The 27631-nt window shown below is 42.5% G+C and overlaps 1 protein-coding gene across 1 annotated transcript in view; it reads left to right on the top strand.

Annotated features, from left to right (window-relative positions):
• Sntb1 (syntrophin beta 1) overlaps positions 1-27631 on the top strand; it is a 233893-nt gene that overhangs the window by 95642 nt on the left and 110620 nt on the right. Inside the window, exon 2 of the mRNA XM_038341200.2 lies at positions 12192-12408. Coding sequence (XP_038197128.1) covers positions 12192-12408 — 217 coding nt within the window. The remainder of the gene's footprint in view (positions 1-12191; positions 12409-27631) is intronic.

Raw genomic sequence — 27631 nt, 5'->3', positions numbered from 1 at the left:
CTTGTGAAGTCACATCGGTATACTTATTGATAGGTTACTGAGCCTGGGACATTATTGGCAGGACAGATCATTGTATCAAGCATGATTTCTAAAGCCTTTTGTGACTAGAAAAATAGAGTTGTGTGGGAAGCAGCATCAATGTATGTGTAGGAGGAAGGGACGCCTGGAGTCCTTAGGAGTGGGGACCTTGGAGGAAGACTGCCCCAGTTCATCCTCCTGGACCCCAGTCATGCCTGCCAAGAATATGCAAGGAACCTCCATACTTTTCCTTGCTTGTCTGTCAGAATGGTGGGCTTTGCTTCATAGAACTGCTCTTAATGAGCTGATATTCTTCCCGTGTTTAGACCAGGACCCACAACATGATAAGCAGTGAATTACTGCCGGTTACTGTGTTGTAGTCAGAGTTGGTAAATGACAGCCTGTGAGTCAAATCCAGGCTATTGTTTGCAGCTACACCAATGCCCATAACCTCTCTGTGGTACTGTGGCAAGACACTGTTGTGACAGAAGCTCTGTGGCCATACAATCAAAAAAAAAAAATTCCTATCTGGCTCTTTGCAGAAAAGTCTTGCCATCTGCTCTTCTGTATGACACAATTCTTCAGTCTCTGACCTTTGTCTTTTACTCTTGGGCCTTGCACCCTTCAAGGAGTGACTGATAATCTCTGTCCTCTGTCCTCTGCTACTTTGCCTGCAAAAAAGATCAGGTGTATTCTTCCTTCTACAGAATAAATCTGTGAGAAAAAAATGTGTCTTGGAGATACAACTTGCTATGCATTTACTGAGTAATTCCATGCTGTGTACCCAGACTTTTGTGACCATTGCTATGGCACAGACGTAAGGAGACAGCTCACTGAGTTAGAGTTCTCAAACTCTGATGATTACTTACCATTGTCCTACACACAATCCTAAGTTCTTGGACGTGCTAGCAAGCCACATAACAGCTCTCTGGGGTAAGCATTACTTTTACTCTTAACATTGCAGAGAGACAGAAGCATGACAATATTAAAGAAAGTTCCCCAAGCTCATGTAGTCGGGAGACAGCAGAGCTGGAATGCGTAACTATATAGTCTGGATCCAGAGTCTAAAGATGTGATTTCCACCATAAACACACAACATCTAGGATATCTGTAACACAGTTGGACCATCAGTTGCAATGAGCCATTGCTCTGAGACACCATCCAGAAGCTGTGAGTCTGGAGGTTGCCGCTAAGATGTGTCTGGAGGAGTCTGACCACTTCACAAAAGGAAGTCTAACCTAAACTGAGGCTTAGTGGAAATTGAGAGTTTTCCCCAAATATATAGCGGCCTAGGCAAAGAGCAGAGACGGACAAGTGTTTGACACATTCAGAGAATTAGGCAGGTCTTTACCGCATGCATGTGAACTACGGGGGCCACATGGGGCAGGACAAGGTTGGGAAACAAGTAAGAGCCAGAGGTGAACAACTCCGTATAATCTAAAAAAAACCAGCAAAACCTTCTAGTCATGTCTTATACTTTCAGAGGGACCCCTATGGTTCTTTGTTGTCTGATACTCTTCTCCACCCCACACACGGGTTCCACCAGGGCCAGCAGCCAGCCTACCTCATTCACTGTGACAACTCAAATACTCAATCTTCCCTAAAGCGAGAGCCCAGTGATGACTAAGCCACCAATAGGTTCTTAGTGACCACAGGGCTGTCCTGGAATAGGATACTTTCTTTGTGCCCCTGGTTTACTCTGGGGCAACAATCTTGTTTTATTGAAGAATAAAGGCAGGTTTTTTAGCATGATGTCAGGGCTAGGAATATATCTCAGTGGCAAGGCGGTCAAACCAGGGGCCCAGTGACTTGAGCAAATGACCTCAGCATAAGCTCAGCTTGTGATGTGTCAGGGGACTGTGGGGGCTCCCAGAGTCAGAAGATGCACTGCATGGGCCCTAGCCCTGGAGCTAGAAGTTGGTACATAATGGAGCAGGATTATTTGTGGATGATATAAATAATGAGTTGAAGTTGTACTAATGTTTTCTTTCTGTCTTCCCGTGTGTGTGTGTGTGTGTGTGTGTGTGTGTGTGTTTGCAAACATGAGTATGCATATGTGTGTGGAAATCACGGGTTAACCTCTGCTGTCATTCTGCAGGAACCAGCCCTCTTGGTTTTGAAGTCAGAGGTTCTTATTAGGACCTAGAACTCTGGTTTCGCTAGACTGGCTGGACAGTAAGTCCTAAGGATGCTTCTGTCTCCACCTCGCAAGCACTGAGTTTCTAAGCATGCATTACCACTCCTGGTGTTAGGCTTGAATGCTGTGGACCAAAACTCAGGTCCATGTTTATGCAGCACGCTCTTTCCAGACCATGCCATCTCCCCAGCTCCCCGACGTATTTTGTGTGTGTGTGTGTGTGTGTGTGTGTGTGTGTGTGTGTGTGTGTGTATTTTCAGAGGAGACAGCGTCTCAAGGAATCACACAATGTTTAAAAGGTAGAGACCTCATTTTCTCCCTTGGCAGGTGAGGAAAATGAGATCGGGGAGGTGAAGTGACTTGCTCGGGGCTGGGAAGCTAGTTAGTGCCAGATCTGGAACTGTAATCCAGGTCCCTGACTCCCAGGGCCAATTCTCTTTCCTCTATGCTATCAGCCTACTGAGAAATTAGCTGCAGTCGGAGAGAAAGTCAGATTGCCTCTTTCATCACTCCTAGGTCTTCTTGGAAATATAAACGACTTCCTCTTGCATCTTATGTAAGGTGACCTACAAACACATCGTGAAGGGAATGTCTGAAATGGCACCTTATCAGCATAATCCACACCCAACAGCCTGGGTTCAGCTTGACTGATTCACAGACGGTCTGAATCCTTGAGTTTCTCAATATCAGCTGATCTCCTTCTCCTGTCAATCACGTTAGAAAGTTCACATTTTTTGAGCTCGCACTCCCTGGGGCCGTAAAATATTTCTTTTCCTTCCAGTAACCTGAATCTCATTTGTTGTTGTTGTTCTGAAAAAGAAAACTTGAACATATCAAACACACTTTCCTGGCTCCTTAGAAACAAGCCTGGTAGGAGAGTTGATTAGACTTGCCTGAAGCATTTCCTCCTGCGTGGCAGTGTCTGCCTTTGCTTTCAAATGTCATCTGGCCCTTCCAACAAAGATTTCTTTGTGGCAACTTAGGGCCCCAACAAACTTGGGCTTTCCTGAATGTGCTTTTGAGAGTCTCCCCACTGCTTGTCCTTCAGATGAAAAACTACCACCATATTGGGAGAAACTTGGTGCGGCACCAAAGACGGCTTCTCACAGCCTGCCTCCCGCTTCTTTCTTTTTCTTGCAACTCAAGATTGGAATCTTAATTGCTCAACCACAGATTTTAATTCATGATGCCCAGAAAGGCCGTGGTTTATTAATTAGTTCTGATTATTAGGTGCCCCGAACTGGGCCTGACTGCTCCTTGATTGGTTTCAACAGCTCTTTGCCTGAAATTAGTGTCTGTAAGCACACGGAGGTATAATTACGCAGACACTAGCTGTTCAGTTCTTCTGGGTTAAACCCTCTATTATGAATATATATTTTGTGTCTTCAAAGGTGCTTCTTGAGCTTCTTGAAATGCCACAGTTTAATAGTTCAGGCTTACAAAATCAAACTCTCTTATGTTACAGGAAACAGCCTGTTAATTGGTTGTTTTCTCCAGGGACAGGAAAACATTGACTTACATACACACACACACACACACACACACACACACACACACACACCAGTTTCTAAAGAAATATGAGAAATAGTATAGTTTAGGCTTAAAAGTAAGGACTTGAGACAGTATTAAATTTACCGAGTCCTTGTGCCAACTTCTAGCACTGGAAACTACAGAATGTGACTTAACTCCCCCCTCTAGTGCTGTGTCATTGATAAAACAGGGTTGACTATATGCTTGTACCACAGGGGTTGTAGCGTCTGTAGAAGTTAGTGACCATGAAATACCCAGCAGAGACTTCAGTCTTTGCAGTTCAGGCTAAGCCTTCTATCTATACAATGTAAACTCAGAAAGAATCACAACATATCCATGTGGTAAATCCCAAGAGTTAGGAGGAAGCTATAACCTGGCCTCCCTTTTCTTCTTCTGCTTCCACAGTAATGGCCTCCCTCCACAGCGATTCTCAGCTGAGTGTCTAGAGCTATTCAGAATAAGGAATTTCCTTCCCATCTAGACGTGATCATATGACTAAGCTTTGGCCAGTGAGCTGTAAACAAAAATGGCTCGTCAGTGTCAGGAAGGTGGAATTGAAGGAAGGAGGCCTGGTATGATGGTTTGTTTCTGTTAACACAGTTGGCATCACCAGAGAAGGGAATGAGGAACTGTCTGGAATCGGTGGCCTGGAGGCCTGCCTGGAAGGGGTTTTCCTAGTTCTGCACACCACAGCAAGACGAGCCGCCAGGAAATATGGGTGTCATGGGTTAGGCCCAACACTGAAGGAAAGGAGAGACCCAGTTGCACTTTGGCGTGCTTGCATTCACTTACGTTCTCTTCCTGTGGGTATCATGTGACCAGCTGGTTCATGGCCCCACTGCCTTAACTCACCTGCAACCCTGAGCAGAAGAACTTTTGTAAGTGGAATTGCCAGGTTGGGCCTTCACACGAACAGAAAACAAAACGGAGACACGTGGTACTCTTCTAAGTTTTACCTTTGTCTTCATGGGGTTTGGGTCATGATGGGCGGAACTCAGCCCTTTGGGGTTATCAGGTGCTCAGGTAAGAATGTGATGGGGAGGATAGCAGAAGCCAGAGTTCCTGGCCCTTTGGGAAGCAGAGTAGCCCTACTAGGACTATTTCCTTCTGAACTTGCTAAATTAATAACACGTGTCTTTATTCAGTGCCCTCATTTGGGGTACCTGCCCCAGACAACCTCAGACATAGGTAACACTTTCCTTTTTCTATATGACACCGCCTTTACTTGGTTGTGTATCACTGTTTAGAATACCAGCCGTGAGGAACCAGGGAAAGCTTGACCATACTCTTTGTCCTCCTCAGGGACACTACTTTATCTCCCCCAAAAGTATCTGTATCATTCTTACTCTCTGCACGAGGGTCCTGAGCCTCAGGTCTCGATCAGGGATTGAAGAGGACTCAAATGCTTAGCCACCTTGTAGAAATTCTGTGGACTCTAACTAAGCTAAACGGGCCTTGTGATGACTCTTACTTCCTCTGGTAAGAAATCAGGGCCTAGCTGGGCGGTGGTGGCGCACGCCTTTAATCCCAGCACTTGGGAGGCAGAGGCAGGCGGATCTCTGTGAGTTCGAGACCAGCCTGGTCTACAAGAGCTAGTTCCAGGACAGGCTCCAAAGCCACAGAGAAACCCTGTCTCGAAAAACCAAAAAAAAAAAAAAAAAAAAAAAAAAAAAAGAAAGAAATCAGGGCCTGCTGGAGAAATCCAGGGACCATTCCTTTTTCTTTGTTTTACAAAAGAACACATAGCTCGGTAGGAGACCCTGGGTAAGAATCCTAGCACAGAAGAAAATAATGAAATGTCATTTTTTAAAAATCAGGACTTCTAAACAAAGGCTCTGTCTCTCTCTGTCTCTGTCTGTCTGTCTGTCTGTCTCTCTTTCTCTCTCTCTCTGTGTGTGTGTGTGTGTGTGTGTGTGTCTGTGTGTCTGTGTGCGCACGTGCTTGGCCAGGCTCAAGCACTTGAGTCTCTGAGAATATGAGTGTGTGAAGGTCAGTGAACAGCTTTGGGTATTGGTCTTACCTTCCGCCTTGTTTGAGGCAGGGTCTCTAGTTATCTCTAGTTATTTGGCATTACGTTATACCCAGCTAACTGGCCCTGCAACTTTCAGGGATTCTCTCTACCTCTCATCTCACCATTGCAGCACCAAGATTATAGGTGCTCTCTGTCTCGCCAAGCTTTGCATGGGTTGTGGAGACTTGAATGCAGGCCCCTGTTCATACTGGCGCAGCAAGTGTTTTCCAAGAAACTGTCTCTCCAGCCCTGGACCAGGAGCTATAAGCACGGACATGTTGCTCATTCTCATTCGCAGCATGTGTGGGAAGACACCCCATGAGCCTAGCTGTCCCTCAGAAGCAGTAGTGGTTACCATCCACTATTTCCTTGATTTGGAAAATTGTTTTTAGTTATGATTTCTATTGCCGTGATGATACACGATGACCACACCAATTCTTACAAAGGAAAATATTTAATTAGGGATGACTTACAGTTCAGAGGTTTAGTCCATTGTTGTCATGGCGGGAAACATGGCAGCAAGCAGGAAGACATGGTGTTGGAGAAGGAGCTGAGAATTTTATATCTGGATCTGCAGGCAGCAGGAGGACACTGTGTGTCACACTGGGCGTCACTTAAGTGTGCGAGACCTCAAAGCCCACCTCCACAGTGACAGGCTTCCTCCAACAAAGCCACACCTCCTAATAGTGCCACGCCCTATGGGCCAAGCATTCAGACACACCGTCTGTGGAGGCCATACCTATGCCAAGCACCGCATGTTTTCTCCCAGAAATCTCAGGATTCATTTTGGAATTTTGCTGAGACATCCTTACAATGCTAGAAAATCCAGAGGTGCAAGCTGAAGGGTTGAGGTGAGGCAAGCACTCTGAGGGAGAAGCAAACTGTTAAGCCAACTCAAAATATAAAGAATAGATTGTACATTATTTCTGTTCAGCTTAATATTGAAGCCTGCCTGTCTCATTCAGCAAAGACCAAGTCTGATCCATAAACCTGTGCATCTGCACAACTGCAGTTGGGAAACTCTTGTTCTCTGCCACGTTTTTTCCTGCCTCTTAATATTTAAACCATATTTGCTGTCAGTTTTGGAATTTAGTGCTACGTTGTTTGTAATTTTTTTAATTTTTTTTTTAAAAATTGTGTATATGCACATGTGTCTGTGTAGGGGTATGGGTACGTGAGTCCACATAGCTGTGGAGGACCACGGTATCTGACCACCCTGGAGCTGGAGCTCTGGACAGTTGTGAGAAGCCAAGCGCGGGTACTAGGAGTGGAACTTAGGTCCCCTGTAAGAACAGTGTGACACTCTCGGTCTCTGAGCCATTTTCTCTGGGCAGTTTCTTCTAATTCATTATTCACTAATTTCTCCTTCTGACATATCTTTCTAATGAAGCTTTAATTTGAGAATTACTTGCTAATTTTGCTATTGTGGTTCTTATTATATTACTAGATATGTTGTTTGTTTTTTAACTAGTTGGTTAGGTCACTTCTTTAAATAGTCTCTGGAAGATTCTCTCAAATTTTTGTTTCTTTCAACTACCCTCTTACGGTTTTTAAGTACATATGCCTGCTGCTACATCAGTTGCTTTTCTTCATAGTACCTTGTTTCCTAGTAGGCAATGTTTTCTTTAATTTTTTATGCCAGCTCATTGCCTTTGGAAATGGTTCTCAGCAGTCTTGCAGCCTAGGATGAAATTGTTTGCTTCTGTAAAGAATAATAATTTGGTTCGGTGGGGCTGCTAGAGATCAGTATATTGTGGCATCTCCTTAAACCAGGCTTGAAGTTTAACACAAGCTTTCACGTCTCCTAGGCTTCCCACACCCCTGCCACCTGCTTCCTCTCTGCTAGACTTGACTATCTTTTAATCAGGCGTGACTTCTCAGCATTCACAGGCTGCACAATCCTTTGCCAGTAAAAATAAATTGATACTTGTTGGTGAATGAACAAAATTTTAGTTGGTCGCATTAGTGTATCCTCTCTTCATTCTGTTGGCTTGTTAAGAGCACCATCCTATATTAGATATTATCCCCAATAAGGCCAACTTTCAAGACATTGCTATGCCATCTCTTCTGTGCAAATTACTCAAATCCCGTGTCACAAAGGAAGTGGGTATTTTGCAAATAATTGCTTCTCAGATAAGACTTTTGTATGCTTATCAGTTCTGTTCACAAGTGGACCAAGCCACATATTTCTAGAATTCTTCATGTTTAAGCAGGACATTTAGAATATTGCTTGGGTTACCACTGGCGATAATGCTTTGTGGCCCTGGAACTCCAATGTCTACTATCTTCTCCCTTAGGTTATCCCAGTCCACTTTCCAGGAATTCACTCTACAACTGGCTAGTGACTGTGCTTTGATATTGCTCACTGGAAACCTGATGGAGGAGTGTCTATGTGTTACTTTCATTGGTTAATAAAGAAACTGCCTTGGCCCCTTTAATAGGACAGAAAATTAGGTAGGCAGAGTAGACAGAACAGAATTCTGGGAGAGAGAAGGCGGACGCTTCAGGTAGTCGCCATAGGCAGTCGCCACGCTTCTCCTCTCCAAGACAGACGCAGGTTAAGATCTCTCCTGGTAAGCAACCACCTCGTGGTGCTACACAGATTACTAATTATGGGTTAAAGTAAGATGTGAGAATCAACCAATAAGAGGCTGAAACTAATGGGCCAGGCAATGTTTAAAAGAATACAGTTTCTATGTAATTATTTCAAATGTAAAAGCTAGCCGGGTGGCGGGATGCAGCCCCGCTGCTCCATCTACAGAAACCATCACTGTCACTATCTAAACCAAAATCCAAACTTATCAACTTTTATGCATCTTCCACCTAAGTGGCATAGCCAGGTTTCATGGACGGGCATCTCTGAACAAGGTAACTAGGGCTCTGTTGCTTACCAGCCGTGTGAGCCCTTACATGACAAACTGCTGATCATCAGTGACATGATGGGTATAAGAACGCTGACTGCAAGGATAACCTACGTGTTTGGCAGAATTAGAATAGCTCTACAAAGCTTTTTTTTTGAAAAGAATAGCAATATACTTTTATATTTATTGCCTGTGGGTACATGGACTCAATGGATGAAGGATAATAACTCCCATGTTTCTTCTATAGACCCTGGTTTCCCTACCAAATATAAAGTGAGTCCTTAAATAGTTGTAAAGCTCAACTATGGGACAAACATAAACAACCTGGTTCAATACTGGACCCATGATTAAGAGAATTACAACTGTGTTTCTCATCCCTCTTGTAAGCTGAGATTGAATTTTTCTTTCCTATGAAACTACAGTCAGGGTTGCAAATCAGAGTGCATTATGTAAAAGAACACTCATTATCCTTCTGTTTCTTAAAGCTACATTTTAAGGCTAAGTTCAAATACCACTTCCTCACTTAGCATCCTTAAGTCTCAGTCTGAAACACTCGTTCTCAGCTCCTGCCAGACAGGTGAGAACGAGTTCTGAGAAAAATCTTCCTCTCATCTCAGTTACTGCCTGAATTTCTATACAACAGTGAGTATTTTCTATATACACAAACACTTTTTACTGTCTGCAAGAACAGGAAGGCTGCCATATTTTATTTCCTAAATTAGCATTCAGGGTATTAGATATCATTGTGATATTTTTGAGCCAAGACTGTTTTGGTAGCTGCTTCTTCTCCCTCGTTTCCCCATCTTTTTATGATCCCTGGTCCTCCCTTGTAAGGCTTCCATCTCCTTTTCTCTCTAATATTTTATTTCCCTAGTCACTGCCACCCTCCATCAGCACATTTTTTTCCCTTTTCTTCATCACTTTTCTGGTTTTTTAACTTTATCTACATTTATACACACACACACAATTATAGAAGATTAAAAATACAATATTTTTAAAGAATCTCATTCCTTTCAACTTTGTGTAGCTAAAGTCAGTCTCCATGAGGTTTTTAAATTTGTTCTGAGCCATGTCTGTGCTCCTTTTTAAGTAGAATGCTCGGTAATAATGCATTCCTTAAAATGCATGTTTGTGAGTGATCTCACTCCTCCTTTAACTGTAGTCTTTGCTGATGGGGTGGAAAAGAGGACCATGGGTCTCTGGATCCCTACTAAATCCTGGCTTCGTGCCTACAGGTTCTTTCTACGTTCTTTTTTCCTATTATAAATCTTAGATAACTCCACTCCATGTCATGGCTTCTGTACTTCCTCAGTGGTATTTCCTGGAAGCAGATATCCTGTGTGAGGTCAGCAACTCTGCAGCTTCCCAGGCTCTGCAGCCTCTCTTATGCCCAGAGCTGGTCTGTGGAGCAGGGGAACGGTGATATGCTGCAGCCAATTCACAGCAAGTAGGATGTAGGACAAGGATCCAGATAGGGTACGATAAGCATCTCCTAGAGTCATCTTCATGTTATAGCTCTTGAGTATGGAAACTACATGCCGCTCTCCTTAGCACAGAAGCAATAGCTCGTGAACTGACTTGTTCAAGTTCTGATGAAGCAATCCCCAAATCTTCATTCATTTGAATCCATTGTCATTGGTAGTAATGGATACTTGTATTTGCCTTAGCTATAATCTCTCTTCACTATGTAATAGAGAACTAGAGTATGGGGCTAACAGAAAAAAAAGATGGAGAACTCCATACTGCTTGTTCCTGAAAACTTGGTTGCCCTGCCAACCCAAAAGATGTCTAAGAATGTTTAAATTTAGGAGAGACAAATTACTGTGAAATATCATGGCAAACAAGAGAAAGGGAAGAACTTCTGTGTGCTCTATTAAGTCTTATTATTCTTTTTAATCTTACAATAGAAATATATGAATATGGTTAAACCAAAAAAATGCACAAATAAATAGCAAAAGTCTATTTCTACCATGTTGGCTTTTCATTCCATTCCCTGAAACAAACCTACTATCAGTAGTTTCTGGAGTTCATATCAAAAAATAATTGCAGTTATATATATAAATATGCATATGTTTTAGTATATAGTATATATAAGTATATTTAAAATCACAGATTGATATATATATATATCATTTTATACACAAAGATATTGTAGTATACAGAGTCCTGTCTACTTTGTGTTTCCACTAATCATAGATCTTGCAAATCTTTTTCCATCAACATGTCTATATCTACCTTATTTTAATACCTATAGAGATTACAATGTATTTAACCTGTTATTTTTCAAGCTCTCAGTCTTGAAAAATAATGACTCTGCTACTTCAGATTTTGCCACTAGAATATAGACATTCATATTCATGTCTTTGTGTACATGGTTTTAGTACCATTATGTTGAAAAGTGCACCTTGCTTCTGAGCATAGCAAGGTTATCCCAGGCAGGGGTATGGCTATTGGATTCCTTACACCTGCACTGAATCATATGTCTTTCAGCCAAGGCCACACCCCACATCACCTGTACACTTGTTTTCAGTCTTTCATCCAGAATTTGACTTATAATCTGAAAAGACAGACTTTGTCACAACTAAAAAAAAGCCACATGCAATTTCCAACTGAAGAACACTGTAATAGCAAGTTCTAAGATTGACGTTGATACATAATTTAAATAATAGGATAATTATGTTGAAAGGAACAGAAAACCTAAATCTTGTTCAGAATTTAAGAGACTTGGTGCTAACAGCATGTTTAATTTGAGTTTCTTTCAGAGACAGAAATTCTTCAGAAATGTAACTTGCTATTCTTTTTTTTCTTGAGAATTCCATATATGAATACAGTGTATTGACGTCATTCACATCTCTCCCTCTCCCATGTCCAACTTGCCTGTGTTCTTTTAACTACCTCCTCCCAAATTCTAGACTTATTATTGTCTCACACATACACACACACACACACACACACACACACACACACACACTCAAAATGTACTGAGTCCTATTTAAGTACATGTGTTCAGAGCTGGCCACTAAGATTGGGAAACCTACTGGGGACTACCCCTAGAGAGAGCTGGTTCTCCCTCCCCCAGAAGCCATTGTTACCGATAGCAATTGCCCCTTGATCCTAGCGGTAAGACCTTGTGGAATTTTGCCCATCTGTCTTGATGTTTCAGCTGGTATTGTCTTGAGAAGACATTCACATTGTAGTTTGCCACGTACAGTTAACACTAGCTGGTGTTGTCCTGGTCCTGTGGCTTTTACAGTAACTCTATTCCTTCTTTGCTGGCGCATGAGCCTTAGGTTAGGGGTTCTGTTGCAGATGGCCCAACTGGAAATGGAACCTGCTTATTCTCTGCATTTTGACAAGCTGTAGATCTCTGTAGTGGCCTTCTGTAATAACAGCAAAGGAGAGCATCCTTGATGAAGAATGAAAACTACACTACTTAATAGGTACAGAGATAAGCTTGTTAGCTGCTTCCTGCCGGGTTTACAGTACCAGTCATGTGTTCCCTCCTGGTGAGTGAACCTAAAATCCAATTAGATAGTTGCTGATGATCCCCCAACACATATGTTACTTATATGTTGTACGTGTGCTGTACCAACCCCAGTATTCCTAAAAGTGCCTCTTGTGCTCTCGTTTACAGTGAAGTACATGAGAGAAGCCACGCCTTATGTGAAGAAAGGATCCCCTGTCTCTGAGATTGGATGGGAAACGCCGCCACCTGAGTCCCCTAGATTAGGGGGCAGCTCCGCAGATCCTCTGTCATCCCAGTCCTTCTCCTTCCATAGAGACCGGAAAAGCATCCCCCTCAAGATGTGTTATGTCACCCGAAGCATGACCTTGGCTGACCCTGAAAACAGGTAATGAGGCAAACTTCCATGACCTCCTGAGGTGATGACAGCATTTGCCAGGTTGTTTTCATGTCTGGAAAGACTCCGTGGTTCTCATGAGTAGATTAGAAGGTCCTCCCACCCTCCAAGCATGGGGAAGGTACATATTGTAAGGGGGAGATTGTTCTCCACCCAGGGCTCCTCCCATTTTAGAATTCTCTGTCATCAGGAGGTAAATGCGCATGACCCAATTTCTAGGTAGAATGGGAGAACTGGAATCAGCATCAGCATCCCAGTGTCTTTCCTTGTTCATCATGAGTCTATGAGATTTTAGGTAAGCTCCTCAAACTACCAAAGTTTGGTTTTGTCATCTATAAGATGGGGAAACTTGAAATAGATAAAAGCCTGTGAGGGCTCAGTGACGAAAGCCTATGAAGTGCTTAGCACTGGAATGAGTGTGCTCTGAAATGGCATGTGTTAGTCATGTTAGTAAAAGATAAATATCTACCTGCCTGAGCCCCAGCACCCTCAGTGGTGGCCTAGGAGGGTCAGATGGCAGAAGGCTCAAAATTCTTCTCTCCCATAAGGGGATAAGAAATTGCATCACTCCGAGACTGTTGGGCACTTTTCCAAAATCCATAAGTGACTCTGAACATCACAGGACAGACATTCCACCTAATCCAGGGCACTCTGGAGGACAGCAAAGGTGGAGTAAAAGTTTACGGGTCTCTTTTTACTCTGAAGGTACACGACCGCACAATACGCAAGTTGTAGGAAAAGATATCAAAGAAGAAAACTAGGAAGAAAGAAGGAGGAGGGAAAGAGAAAGAGACTGCGCAGTGAGCCAGCAAATGTGGACGCTTGGTGACCTTTGCATTCACATGAAAGTGCTAAAAATAGAAGCAGCTCTTCTTGTCATTCTTTACACCATGTGTGGGACAGCTGCGACTCCCACAACTGGGAAGTACTTGGCTAGTTTCACCGTTCCTGAGGGGGAAAAGCCAAGATGGTTGGGGCATGGAGGAAACTGACTCTTTGCCTCCTTACTCCATGTGGGTTTTAGTTCTCAACCCAAGAAGTTCACGCTAAGAAAACTACTAGGGGTCTTCTGGCTCCAACCACCTGACATACCCCACTGCCCTCCTCCCCAGCACCCTTCCCAGTGACCTCATAGCAGCACGGGGACGGGCTGCTCATAAGAGAAGGCAGGAAGAAGTACTGAGAGAGGAGTCAGGACAGGTGGAACGGGGAGATGGTCTTTTTCTGATGACTCTTCTCCTCCCTGTTCTATTTTGTTCTCCCTCTATCTCCACGGGTTCCCTGGAAGTTGATTTCCTGACTGTTCAGAATTTCCTCCTCCCTTGGGTCCTACCCGCCTCATCAAATAAGTCCATTGTTCCCAAAATCTAATGTCAAGGTTTCAGATTCAATGAATTCACAATCTGTGGTGTGTTCATCTTGTACTAAATGTTTATGTAGTCCAGCGATTGCAAAGTCGCAACTTACAGGTATACTCGTTCATACATGTTTCTTTTAATGATCTAACCACCATTTTAAATAAATTCAATGTCATATTAAATATTGTGAAATTTTACATTTTAAAGATAGGTTTTTACATTGCTGAAAAGAAAAAAAAGCTAGTGGCTACTGTTGGACACATGCTACTTACTGCAGGCAGGGTTCTAAGTAGCTGGGCCCAGAAGCAGTCTATCCTTTGACAAGGGGAAGGACGCTCTTTCTCATTCCTCCTGTTCATACCTAGGGGCTTCACAGAATTTCTTGCCATACCTGTCATATTACCTGCTTAATGTGCAACATTTTAATTCATGATAGTCCTCCTAACAGCTATCTGTAATGTTACTATTGTCCTTATTCTATGAGAAAAAATAGAGGAAGATATAGAAATTTCCAGAAACATCATAGAAGTCATTAATACCTTCAAGAAAAAGTTCATCAAGTTTTTTTTTCTGTTGTTCCTTTTAGCAGTAGACTTATAGGCTATAACATGTATGACCTATGAACGACATGAGGTCAGTCAATTATCAAGACTATTTTGAGAAACCTCGGGCTTTAATAATACTGGAAATTCCCTTATGTGTGTCTATCCAGAGAGGAGAATAGATTTTTAAAGCTTAATACCACTGCTGTTTAAGTCTACCAATGATGAGTTATCTGCACGGCATCCTGGGTGGGAGAGGCAGAGCCTGCCCTGCTGGGATATGAGAAACAACAGGGTGGAATTAAAAACGAGGGTCCAGCTGAGGGAGATGGCGCAGGCAGGGACATCAGGTCCAGATAGGGTCCTGAACTGCCACCACGCAAGAGATAAGAGTGAGACTTGCCCCGAGTAAAGGAAAGAAAGGAAGAGGAAAGCGATGTTTGATGGGACTGTGTTTACATGCTGGGAAGAATATAACATTGTCAGTCAGAAAGGTAATTCTGGCAAACCACAACTCTGCTGAGTACAAGAAACTCCTAATACAGAGTGATTTCAGAGGGGCAAGATGCGCTGCCTGGCAGGAGCCCACAAACCTAACACAAAGGAAGAGCGACAGAAAGCGCCCGTTTCAGTCTTGATCTACGACAGGGTAAAAAGCAGACTGAAGAGCAGAAGGCAGAACAAAGAAGGGCTGGGTTATGCTGAGGACCAAAATTCACGAGAAGCGTTTGAGAGATTTAAACACAAGCAATTGACAATACAGCAGTAGCATGGCCAGCAGACTCTACAGAAAGAACTCTACGAAACAGGCGTGTGATAGGGTAAGGTAACTTATATATGTCACTCTCAATCCAAGATGAGTCACGTGGAAGGCAAAGGATGAATAAGAACACAGAAGACCTGACTAGCACAATAATACGCTCCTGGATGTATCCTACAATTTGTGTCTTACTGTTAGAGAATGGACTTTCATTTTAGATGCACATGGAATCCACAATCATGACACCATGACACTTGCGATCCCATATGACCTTAAATACACACAGAATGTGCACGCAATTGGGCATAGAGTACACCACAAAGAGAATATAGTAGGTCCCATAAGGTAGAAACAATGTCGTAGGGGGCTGAAGCAAGAACATTAATAATAAAATCAAACCTAAAATACCCTCCTTTTTTCTTTATCTTTTTTTCTTTTTTTCCTTTTTCTTTTTCTTTTTTTCACACTCTCCATGAGTAACCCTTGAACTATGAAAGAAATTCACACTGAAAATCTAGCCAATCATTAAAAGATAATAGTGGAATCTAGTACATAGGGTTAACATAAAAGAGGGAAGAGGAGCGAAGAGCGTGGGCCTTGTGTCTAGCCACAGGCATGGAGAGGTCTTGGTTCAGGCACACCTTCATCAAGTTAGGAAAGAACTCAGCACTGAACCCAACATCCTCTGCGCACTCCATCACCATTTTATGAGCTCTGCCGAGGATTCGGAGTTAAAACCAGCAGAAGAGCTGGCTTTTTCGCCCAGCCTTGGCTGATACCAAACCAGTTTCTGGATCATTACCTCCATGGTCCCCGACCTCGACACCTGACAGAACAGTCCACCTGAACTGTCAGCCAGGAGTTAATGGCCTCCTAAGTGCCAGAACATGAGAGCGAATTGACAAATGCCACGGACATCTCAGGGGCTGATGCCCTCAGTGGGTGACACACAGTTGCTAACAGTTTGCATTAAAACCTTTAATGCTCAATTTCTCAAACAGAAACAGTCGTAGAACAGCAGGCAAGATTGCCGCTCTTACTATGAAAAAGGTCACCCAGCAGGCACAAATCCACAAGAATTTCACTGCTGGTGGCTATCAGTGAGAACAACACAGTCTTTTCAAAGGCTACCTTTTCGTAAGGCCCCCTACTTTCCATATTTAACTCTTGGCCTTCACATCCAGCATCCTCTTCCTGGCCACATCTTCAGTCCCCCAGAGCATTTGGAGCCACATCCTTTCGGATGCTTTGTTTTCCAGCCCCCATCCTCCTAGTCAGTGGAATAAGACACCCTGCATTATCCATTTGTTCAAACAGGTTCCGTCTCCCCTGCATAATAATATCTCTATCCTTCAGTATTTCATAAAAACCCCAGTAAGCTTTGTATCCTCCCTAATTGCCCAGCACCGGCCCCTACACCTCCAGCTTTTGAGCTCCAGCAATCTGTGGAAGGCTGGCAATCACTTCCCTGTCATCTTCTCGGTGGCCCTTGGTTAAGCCCCAGCAGAAGTGACCCTTCCTGGGCATCACTCTGGCTACGCCTTCCATGCAGCTCTGCCTTCTCATTGCAACCTCCTGACTGACAACTTTTTCTTACATACCCACCTGTCATTCCTGAACACCACCGTTCTTGAAACGGGAGGCATTCAACGTTTCATTTCATTTTTCTGTCCTAGCTTTCAGGAACTTCGATCAGTACAAAGTAGCTATTCCAGAGTGTTCTCACTAATATATGATAAACAGCATACTTATCGGTCCATTTGGGGCAGTCTTACATCTTCAAATTGTTCTTTTGAAGACATCTTTTCCCCAGACAGCCTTAAATCTGAGAGAATAGATTAAAGCAACATTCTGTCCCCACACATAGAAAATTCGGTGAAAATAGGGTAATGCCTTAAGGAGCCTGCTAGTGGGCATGCGCAGCTGCGTCAGCACAGGAGCCTGCTAGTGGGCATGCGCAGCTGCGTCAGCACAGGCCATGTTATGAGGTGTCAGTCACCACTCTGTGAAGTACACCGCAGAACCCACTGTATATTTCACGGGTAAAGTACAAGGAAATAACACTCAGCCTGCTCTGGAAAACACTGTGTATTTCTGTGCACGGCGCTCAGGTGAGAAATGCGCCAAGGTGCTGTTCAGGATTCAAGGGGAAATGTCAACTTGGCACAGTGACTCAGAGACGTAGGATCTGGGGAGTCCTGTAGGACACGCTTGGAATTATTTCCACCAAGCGCCATCCGTGATGTCACCATCCATCAGAGGCTGAACTCCAGCCACAAAGAGTCAAAAAGTTGACTTAGAGGCCTGCAAGAATGGATTCATCAGTGAAAGGTCCGCTCACATTAACCTAACAGCCAGAATCCACTTAAGTGATCAATGCAGCTGTCGAGCGAACAGGCTTGATTGCAGGGGAGGATCTTGATGTACTTTTACTGTGGACAGGCTGAGTAGGAAGCCACATGTAAATATAAGCAGGACTATCAGAACGCCAAGGTACTCCAACATTGCTAACGTCCGAGGCAACTAAAGCATGCGTTTTTTTCTATGTGGACTAGCAACATGAGAAATTCAGGTACCACAGTAGTTATATGATGAGTTTAAAACCAACAATAAGATGGGCTAATACATCTGAAGTGCTTCAAGCAAAAAGGACAAAGCTGGTCTTCCCAGCATAGGAAGAGCCTTTTCAAGGAAGCCATTTTGTAATATTTTCCCTTGCCAACTCCCTCTCCTCTGGGCTGTACATAAATAACTTGTGGTTTCCCTGCATGGTTCCCTCATCCTTTCATGGCTAATTAAACCTCTTTATTTTCCATGATTTTTTTTTTTCTGGTAAGAGTCAGAACGGAGAGGAGTTTGGGTTTGTTTATCAAACAGAATCACCTTTTAGTCCTGGCTTTCTAAGGTGGCTTTCATATTGCTTTGTTCAGCTAGAGTTTTAGATGATTCCCCAATACTTTAGCCCCATATTATAGAGAAATAACATTTTAGTGACTACCAAAAGAAGCATGAACATTTTATTAGCTTAAATTTATTTCCTCCTGACCCCATACCTTATGTAGAACTCCCCACAATACTCATTAAACTTTAAGTATTGTTGACAATTTCCCGCCTTAATTGCATTCAGAACAAAGATTCATGAGGCACTTATGTCTACCTTTTCTCTTCAGGATGGCTTCTCTATAAAGAGGCTTGCCAAATCCATAGTTTCTTGTTTTGTTTCTATTTTATTGTTCTTGATTGGGCACTTAATGACTGCTTCATAATGGAATCCATTGCTCAGAGATCCTGGTTTAAATTACATTTGAAAACAGGAGGAAAATGTAAAATCAATGTAGAACTATGCCATATGAAATGGGCACATTTCCAATATCTAAGTTGGAGGTGCAAATGAACTATATGCTATATCACAGGGGGTGGGGGGAACACAATTGAAATTAGAAATGCCATCACTTATTGTCTATTACTACTTTCCCCTGCTCTCGGGTTCTTTAAATGTATAAGTGAATATTTCTATGCTTTCCAAAGTCTTATGTTGAAACCTACTTTTCCTCTCAGTAGTATTAGGAGGCAGGATGTAGGGTGCTCAACCACATATGAAACAGCTATGTAACCACCACTCTCCAAGGCTCAGGGAACATGAGGAAGAGGGGGTAGAGAGATGAGATTAAGAGTCACAGGCTGGGGAAATCCAGGGTGAAAGGGTGTCTTCTGAACATCTCACAACCATTGTAATCATGAGCTCACAGCATCTATAGTTTCCTGCATAGGCCATATACAAAATCAACAACATTCTAGCATGGAGGAAAAAAAGGAGATCATGAGCCCCAACCCCTTAACTGGGGGAATTATTGACAATTGGCAGCTTCTGAGGGTAGAAGAATTGGTTTTGGTTAAAAGTCCTCCACACTCCAGTGGATGGGCTCATACCCATGAGTATATAGTACAATTAGGACTCAGTGGGCTCTAAAACAAAAAAGATACAAAGTTGGGAATGGGTAGGGAGGAGCAGAATGTTTCTGGGAGGACTAAAAGGTAAGAATAGAAAGTAAATATAATAAAAATACAGTTTTATGTATTTTGTATCTCAAAGAATTAATAAAAACATTTTACTAAAAAGAGAGATAGAGACCATAAGAAATAATTAGGTTTAAGGTCAGTCCTTCATGCAAAGGACTATTGTTCTTCAAAAAGAGACTTTAAAAGTGTCATGGAACTTGGCTGTATTGGGCTCACACCCTACTCTCTTGTAGAAGTGTTTTGAGTGATAAACTGAAATATCTGATGGAAGAAATACTTAAACAAAGTGCTGAAGATGTGTTAGGGCTTCTCTTGACTGCTTATACTAAAACACAAGAAGAAAGAAAGAAATTAAGAATGAAATGTATAAGAGAAAGGGAAGGATAATTTAAACTTTTTGAAAATTCTCAGCCTAGCTGTGTTGTAAGATTGAAAAAGCATATTCCGAAAGAATATGCAGGGCATGGCCAGTGAACTTTTGGTAAGGAGGTTGACAGAGAAAGATGAAAGTCAGCTACTACTCAACGAGACAGATAAAGAATGACCTCAAAGATATTTTAGAGCTCCTTGGAACTGTTTTGCTTTTTGTAGAACCAGAATGTCAAGACCTTGAGAACAGAACAATTACAAAGCTTTGTTCCTTGAACAATGTACGATCTAATGTTCCTGATTGCCCCAGATGATACTCAAGTGTCTATGGCTCTGCATTCCCACATTGTGAATCCATGGCTACTTCCACCTAACTTTTCAAAGGATGCACTGTAAAGCTTTAGGAAAGTGACTTCAACTCCTAAGACTTTCCATCTGGTCTGTTTCAGGAAAGCCATGAGAGACAGGGTACTCTGAAGACTAGGGACCTAAACCCCAACCAAATATGTAAGGAGAAAAGGACTCTGAATCAAAGATATTTAGGAGACTTACAATATGATGCTACATGCTATGGGATAAACTGTAAAGATTTATCACTGGTATTGGTTTAATAAAATGCTGATTGGCCAATAGCCAGGCAGGAAGTATAGGTGGGTGACCAGATTAGGATAATTCTGGGAAGAAGAAAGGCAGAGAGTCTGTCACTAACCAGACGTAGAGGAAACAAGATGAGAATGTCTTACTGAAAAAAGGTACCAAGCCACATGGGTAAACATAGATAAGAATTATAGGTGAGTTTAAGTTATAAGAGCTGGTTAATAATAAGCCTGAGCTAATAGGCCAAACAGTTTACAATTAATATAAGTCTCTGTGTGTTTCTTTGGGACTGAATGGCTGCAGGACCAGGAAAGACAGAAACTTCTGTCTACAGTTACCTTGTTACATTTGGATTTGAGTAGAACCAGTTATCACTCCTTTCCTTCCCAGGTCTCCTGATGGAGGATTCTTATTGGCTAATAAACAAACTGCCTTGGCTTTTTGATAGGGCAAGATTTAGATAGGTGGAGTAGACAGAACAGGAAAAAGGAAGTGAGGTAGATGGCTCAGACAATTGCCCCGCCTCTCCTCTCTGAGACAGATGCCATGCCTCTCCTCTCTGAGAGCCAGATACGATGAAGCTAGCCACCAGGTCAGACGTGCTGAATCTTTCCCCGGTAAGACACCATTCGTGGTGTTACACAGATTATTAGATATGGGTTAGTCAAGATGTGAGTAAGAGGCTGAAACTAATGGGCCAGGCAGTATTTCAATGAATACAGTTTGTGTGTTGTTATTTTGGGGCATAAGCTAAGCCAGCCAGCTGAGAGCCGGGCAGCAGGAAGCCGGCCCACAGCTCATCACTACAGTCTTCCATTCAGAATAGAGCTATTTATCCTAAGCCTGCTCTGCCACTGTTTTCAAACATGGGTCTTGCTTGGTTTCATTGTTTCACAGTTGGAAGGGAACGTGTCTTAGGGAACAAGAGTCTTCATCTCATTTGAGTCTGAGTTAGATATCTAGATGAGACTTCTGACTTTATTCTGACTTTAGATTTTGTTTTGTTGGGTTTTTTTGTTGTTGTTATTTTGGGGTTTTATTTTTTTTTGAGACAGGGTTCTCTGTAGCTTTGGAGCCTGTTATGGTACTAACTCTTTAGACCAGGCTGGCCTCAGACACAGAGATCTGCCTGCCTCTGCCTCCTGAGTGCTGGGATTAAAGGCATGAGTAACCACTGCTCAGCTCTGACTTTAGATTTTTAAATTGATCTAGAACAAGTTACAATTTAAGAGACTACTGGGCTGGAGTAAGCATACTTTATACCTCTGAAAGGCATGAATTTTGAGGAATCAGGCTTAGCTCTTAAATTCTTATCTCCCCCAAATTTATATGATGAAGCCTAATCTTCTGTGTAATGTTATTAAGACATGAAATTTTTGTGGAGTGAATAGATGACTAATGATTAAGTTTCATGCCCATAAAAAGAGTTTCCAAGAAGCCTAGTCATGCCTGTTGCCACATGACAATACACACTAGCCATTTTCTATGAAGAGCAGATATACACTACACACCAAATCAGCCAGATCCTTGATCTCAGACTTCCCTGGATCCAGAACTGTCGGTATTAACACTCTCGTGTTTTGAACTTCCCAGTCTAAGATATTCTGTCTTATCTGCCTATATAAGAGAGAGATGCTTTCTGGAAAACATGGCTTGACATTCTAGACACGTCTAATGGTTTGGGATAACCAGTGGCTTAATGGTGACAACCTCTGATTCCTATTAGGACAACAATATCATAATGCAGATTTCAGTCAAAATGTCTTCATTACTGGGTACATGGAAAGCTGAGGAGTTCTGTTATAGTGTTGCTGCTGTTTTGTTGTTGTTTTTTATTTCTTCCTCTTTACTCAGAGATCAGAGAACTTTCCAGGTCATGTCCCCAAGCTGTTGAGCAGAGATTTATTTCATAAGAAAACATTTTTTCACAGAGATTTTTAAGGCTGCTGAAATTGCTGACTTTTAGCAAGGACCTACATTCTAATTTCTCAACTTGTAGTCTCCAAAGAACTTAAGTATTATCTATGTGTCAAGTCCCAAGTCCTCAGCCAGGCTCGGTAGCACAGCTGCTTGGAAGGCTGAAGGGAGAGGATCACAATTGCAAGGCCTGCCTGAGCTACACAACTATTTCGAAGGCTAACCTTATCAGCTTAAAGGAGACCCTGACCCCGAATAGAAAACTTAAAAAAGACCTAGGGACATGGCTCAGTAAAAGATTGCTTACCCTTATATGTATGAGGACCTCAGTCTGATCCCCAGTACAAAGAATAAAATTAAATCCCAAGTACTCAACCTAAGACTTCCTCCCTCCCTCTGCTACCCACTACCACCCCACCCTCCTTCCTAAGAAAAGCCTATGGCTACTTTAAAATATTCAGTACTTTGGCATTCAAACCCCTGGCTCCTTTGTGACTCTTGTGTGGATTTTCTACTTTCTGCAAAATTGCAATTGTCCTCAAACCCAAACAAATAGTTCTTAATATCCTTCAGTTATAGGTCCAGGTGTTAATGGCAAAGTGCTTTCTGTATCTGTGGAGAAGATGATTTTTCAGGCTCTAGATTTAGAATCTTCCTGAAGCATGTTAGTGGAGTTCCTTGTACTTGGCTACACACACACACATACACACACACACACACACACACACACACACATCTATATATATATATTCAATCATATAAGTCAATATTCTTTGTCTTTGACTCTCTTATTTGGTTGTCTTGCTAGATTCTAATTCATTGTTTTCATTTTATCTTACTATATTCTATTGTATTTCATTACTATTCCTCAGGTGCTTGTTTGCTTTCTAACCAAAGACAGAAAAGGTATCGAGCCAGATAGGAGGGGAAGTAAGGAAGAACTAGGAGGAACAGGAGGAAGCGAAACCATAATCAGAACATACTGTATGAAAAAATATATATTTTAATAAAAGAAAAAAGAATCAATGTTATAATTTTTCACTTGCAGCCTAAAGAATAAGTTAGATATTTAACATTTAAAGCTAAAATTAATTCATTCATGTCTCCAGTCCCAGCTACAAAAGAAGTTGAGGCAGGAGGATTATTTGAGCTTAGGAATTGGAGACCAGTATGGGTAAAATATCAAGATCTTTACTTCAAAACCACCACTACTTTATTGTTGAAAAGTAACGTATTTGATCTAAAATTGTGCACTTTTCTCTACCTCCGAAACTACCATTTTGGTTCTGCGTATTTATCTCTCTTATCATCTGCATTTCACCCGTCTACCAGCTGCCCATCTACCGAATTGCTCATCACCTAGAAAAAGCCAAGCGCAATATTTTGTCGCTGGAGAAAGGAAAGGGGGAATGTATCAAGTATAAGTGTGGCTGTATTTATATAAAAATAAAATGAGAGGGGGAAAAAGTAGAGAGTAGCCGATGAAGACATCTGGCATTGACCTCTGGACCCTACACATACGAATGCACACATATGTATATACAGGTGCACACTCTGCACACAAACACCTATTCCCACTAACACCACATATGTTCAAAAATGATGGGACTAATAAAAACAGGCAGTTTAAAATAGATTGGAGTTAAAAGATTGGTTTCTAAGTAGCAGTTATTCATCATTTGTTTCATGGCCTGTCTAACAGTCCCCATCTGAAATCCTAGGAATCTGCTGGCGTTACTTTAGTGTCTTTAGCAACTGGGAGCTCCTGGTGTTCCCCCCACCCCATTCCAACAGTCAATCTTTACATCTCAGGATGCTGGAACTCTTGCTTAAGTTTTCTAGGTGATTCTTATTGCTCTGTCACATTATTTGAACTGGGATTTTACATTTAAGTACACTTTGTTTACATTTTAGCATCGGAGTGTGGTTCTTTCCGCTGTCTGGCATTCCCTTTGCATAGAACTTGTTCTGTCCCCAGCACGTTTTCTGTTAGCTCTCGGAGACTGTTAATTAGCTAGTTTTTGCTGTACTCTTTGGTCCTTTTTTTCTGTTCGTTGATTGCTTTGGAAGCATTTTCATCTTTCCTGTTGGAGGCTTTCCTCAAACGTCTGCTGGTCCCTTGTTATCAGTTCATTATTATTAGATGGAGGGGTTCTAAGAAGCCTATTAAAGCCCGTGTGCGTCCGTAGAGATGTAGAAGAGGTTACCTCTGATACCTCTGACTCTGACGTGTATGTGTTTAGAAGATTTTTTTTCTGCATCTATTCATTCACTCCAGAACGAATCACCTACTCTTTCTTTAGGTGTGGATGGGGGAATGGAGAGTGAGACACCACCTGGCTGCCATCATTCTGAAAGTCCCAACATTTAGCATGTAGAATGCACTGAGGACTCTTATTTTCAGCCCTAATCCTCTCGGGAGGTTCTGGGTCATGCAGCTCCAATACTCCTAGCTGGCATCCTTTCTGCATGTGCTTTAGCTTTTAGCTCCCTCTAGTCTTCCTCTCTGAAGAGTCATTTGCCTCATTCATGGCTGCCGCCTTTCCAACGCCTACTGAAATATTGCCTGTCTCCTCCTGTGAGCGTTTAGACCCACTGGGCTTTTAGGAAGGAGGGTTTAACATGAATGACCGCGCCACATTGGGCTTTGTTCAACAAAAATCTTAGCAGAATTTGCATATTTGTATATACAACAAGCGCACAAAAGGTTCGATTTAATGAGCTTAAAAACATTTCCGAGCCCTGTTATTTCTTAAGAAAAATCTATTTCCTTCATAATTGAACTTTAGCATCCACACTATTAGCATACATTTTTAATCAGCAAGATATGAATTAGTAAGGTTTCTGTAACAAGTGAGCACTAGCTGAAAATGATCTCTGGTTTGCCTTGAGAAAGAGTTCAGAGGCCTCGCCAAGAAAGATTCCATGATTTCATCAATATGCAGGCCCACGGGTCCACGAGTCCACATGAGTTCATTTGAGTTCATTCCTGTATAGTAAGTACCCCCTTCCAGGAAATTTTCCCCTGTTGTAAGAGCTCTCGGAGAGGTTGAACTTGACCATCTCGACGCTCAAGGATTTCTGCTAATGTTGACTCTCAAAATACAGGTCTTGTCCCTTTGCTCTTGATCCATTCATTGAACTCATTTGGTTTGCAAATAGCTGCGCTAGGGCTTTCCAGACGAGATAATGGGGGCTCTGGAAATAACTCACAGCCTTCTGCAGACATCCTCTATCCATGCAGGTACCACCTGTGCCGGTGAGTCAACAGCGGGTTGGGGGTTCACATACGGAGACCTTGTCCTCTCTTTCCACGTGTGCAGAAATTTGTTTTCCTTAGTGGGGAAAGCGGTGGGACACAGATTGTCATGGATGCATTTAGAGTATCCTGTCAACGCATAAGGTTGGTGCCACCTTCGTTCCTAAATAACACTCAAATGGGAGTTTGACGCTGCTGGCCCATTGAATTTGAGCTTTGTTGTTTTGTTCACGTTTGGTTTTGGGAACACTCATTCTGTGGCCAAGCTGGCCTTGCATTTACAATGTTCTCACCTTGCGTGCTAGGATGGCGTGTGTGTGTCTGTCTCTTTAAGTTTCAACTCCTAAGTAGCTTTGTTTTTAAGTTCTATGCTATATGTCATGTTCTGCTTTGGCATTTGTTTCAGATCTAACAGTAGCATTAGATTCATTAAATTCAGAAGGGCAATCAAGAGAATATTAGCCCCAATCCTAGGATGCAGGAGTCATCCCTGAAGGGTTCACTAAACAGCACTCAAGGTGGGGACGTTCTTGTTACCTGAACGAGGTCTCTATATGTGAACCCCAATCCTCTGTTGCCTCACCAGAACAAGTGATACTACTTTAGTAGAGTAAGACAGGAGGCAGCTGTACTAAAAGAACCAAGGCATATCCAGATCTTAGTAGCAGGAAGAAGCTGGTCCCACTCCTAGGCTTGGGAGGCTACTGCTCTGGACCAGGAGAGCCCCATCTGGGGTCAAGGACAAACTGCTGCTCTAGCATCCCCTCTCCTGTGTCTCATCACCTGTTAGTGCTTCCACACAAATGGAAGCTAGAGCCCAGGAAACCGACATTACCATCATTTAGTCCATAGAATCTGGGCCCTTGGATCCCACAGCAAGGCAAAGAAGGATAAAGGAAGAAGCTGGAAGCAAAACAATTTTTTTAGAAAAAAATCATAAGTATATAGAGCATTTTAGAGTGAGACCATGTCTCAAAAAACAAAGAAAGGTATTGAATTCTGCCTCTTTGATGATAGGTCTGATACAGGCAATCCACGTGTTGACTAGCTAGTTGTAAGAACATGGGATCAGTCTAAGTACTAACTTCACTGACATCACCATGGACAGCTTCAACTCACTATGTGTAGTTTCCTGTTTCCTAATGGGAAGTCACACCCCCAGTAGGGTTTCGGTAGGATTTCTTTTAAAGCTGGGTGTGGTGAAGAATGTAATCTTAGCACTTGGGCAATGAGGGCCGAAAGATCAGAAGTTCAATTCCAGCCTCAAGTTACATAGTCCAGGCTAACCTGTGCTAAATGAGACCTATCTATCTATCTATCTATCTATCTATCTATCTATCTATCTATCTATCTATCATCTATCTATCTATCAGTTCCTCTGTGTAACTCTGGCTATCCTGGCCTCAAATTCAGAGAGCCATCTGCCTCAACCTCCTGGGTGCTAGGATTAAAGATGTACACTACCATGTCTGGATAGAACCCTTCTTAGGAACAACAAAAAGATTTATTTTAACGACAATGATGGGAATCAGACATCAAAAGGCTTGGAAGATAAGACGGTTAATTTGGGCTAAACTGGAAGTTATAGGAGTGGTCATATAGCAGGGAGTGGTTGGGGTTCCCATACTCTAAATGGGCTTGGAGTGGTCTACTGTACTCTAGGAAAGAGATCTGATAAAAGGGACTTATCCATTGTCACAAAGCCATGTGTAGTGAGGAGCTATGGGCCTGCTTTTTGTCCTGCCCGGATCCCACATGGTTAGCTTATACCCCGAAATAACAACACACAAATTGTATTCTTTTAAACACTGCCTGGCCCATTAATTCCAGCCTCTTTCTCACATCTTGACTAACCCATATCTAATAATCTTTGTAACACCATGAGTGGTGTCTTACCGGGGAAGATTCAGCATGTCTGACCTGGTGGCTGGCTCCATCGCATCTGTTTCCCTAAGGAGAGGCATGGCGGTCTATCTCAGTTAGGAGAGGCGTGGCATCTGACTGAGCCATCTACCTCACTTCCTTCTTCCTGTTCTGTCTACTCCACCTATCTAAATCTTTCCCTATCAAAATGCCAAGGCAGTTTGTTTATTAGCCAATGAGAATCCTCCATCAGCCATGCACAGCGGAAGACACAGCTAAGAAGGCTGTTGTCACCACACCAAGCTGGCTTTGATAGTGAAATATCCACCTAAAGGGACGACCTGGCGAGAGAGACATGGAAGGAGAAGGGTGTATAAGCCCAGCCATGATGCATCAATTCAAGCCAAACCTCTCGGCCACAAAACTTAGTACTAATCCACTTTCCTGTAAAGTGACAAATTATGCACCCCTTCTCCCGGTGTGGTGTGCTTTCTTTTTCCATCTGGAATAAAACGCTCTTCCCATCTCT

The sequence above is a fragment of the Arvicola amphibius genome, chromosome 9 (assembly GCF_903992535.2).
Source record: "Arvicola amphibius chromosome 9, mArvAmp1.2, whole genome shotgun sequence".
In the NCBI taxonomy this organism is placed as follows: domain Eukaryota; kingdom Metazoa; phylum Chordata; class Mammalia; order Rodentia; family Cricetidae; genus Arvicola; species Arvicola amphibius.
Note: the sequence above shows the minus strand (reverse complement) of the source record. Positions and strands in the feature narration are given on the sequence as shown.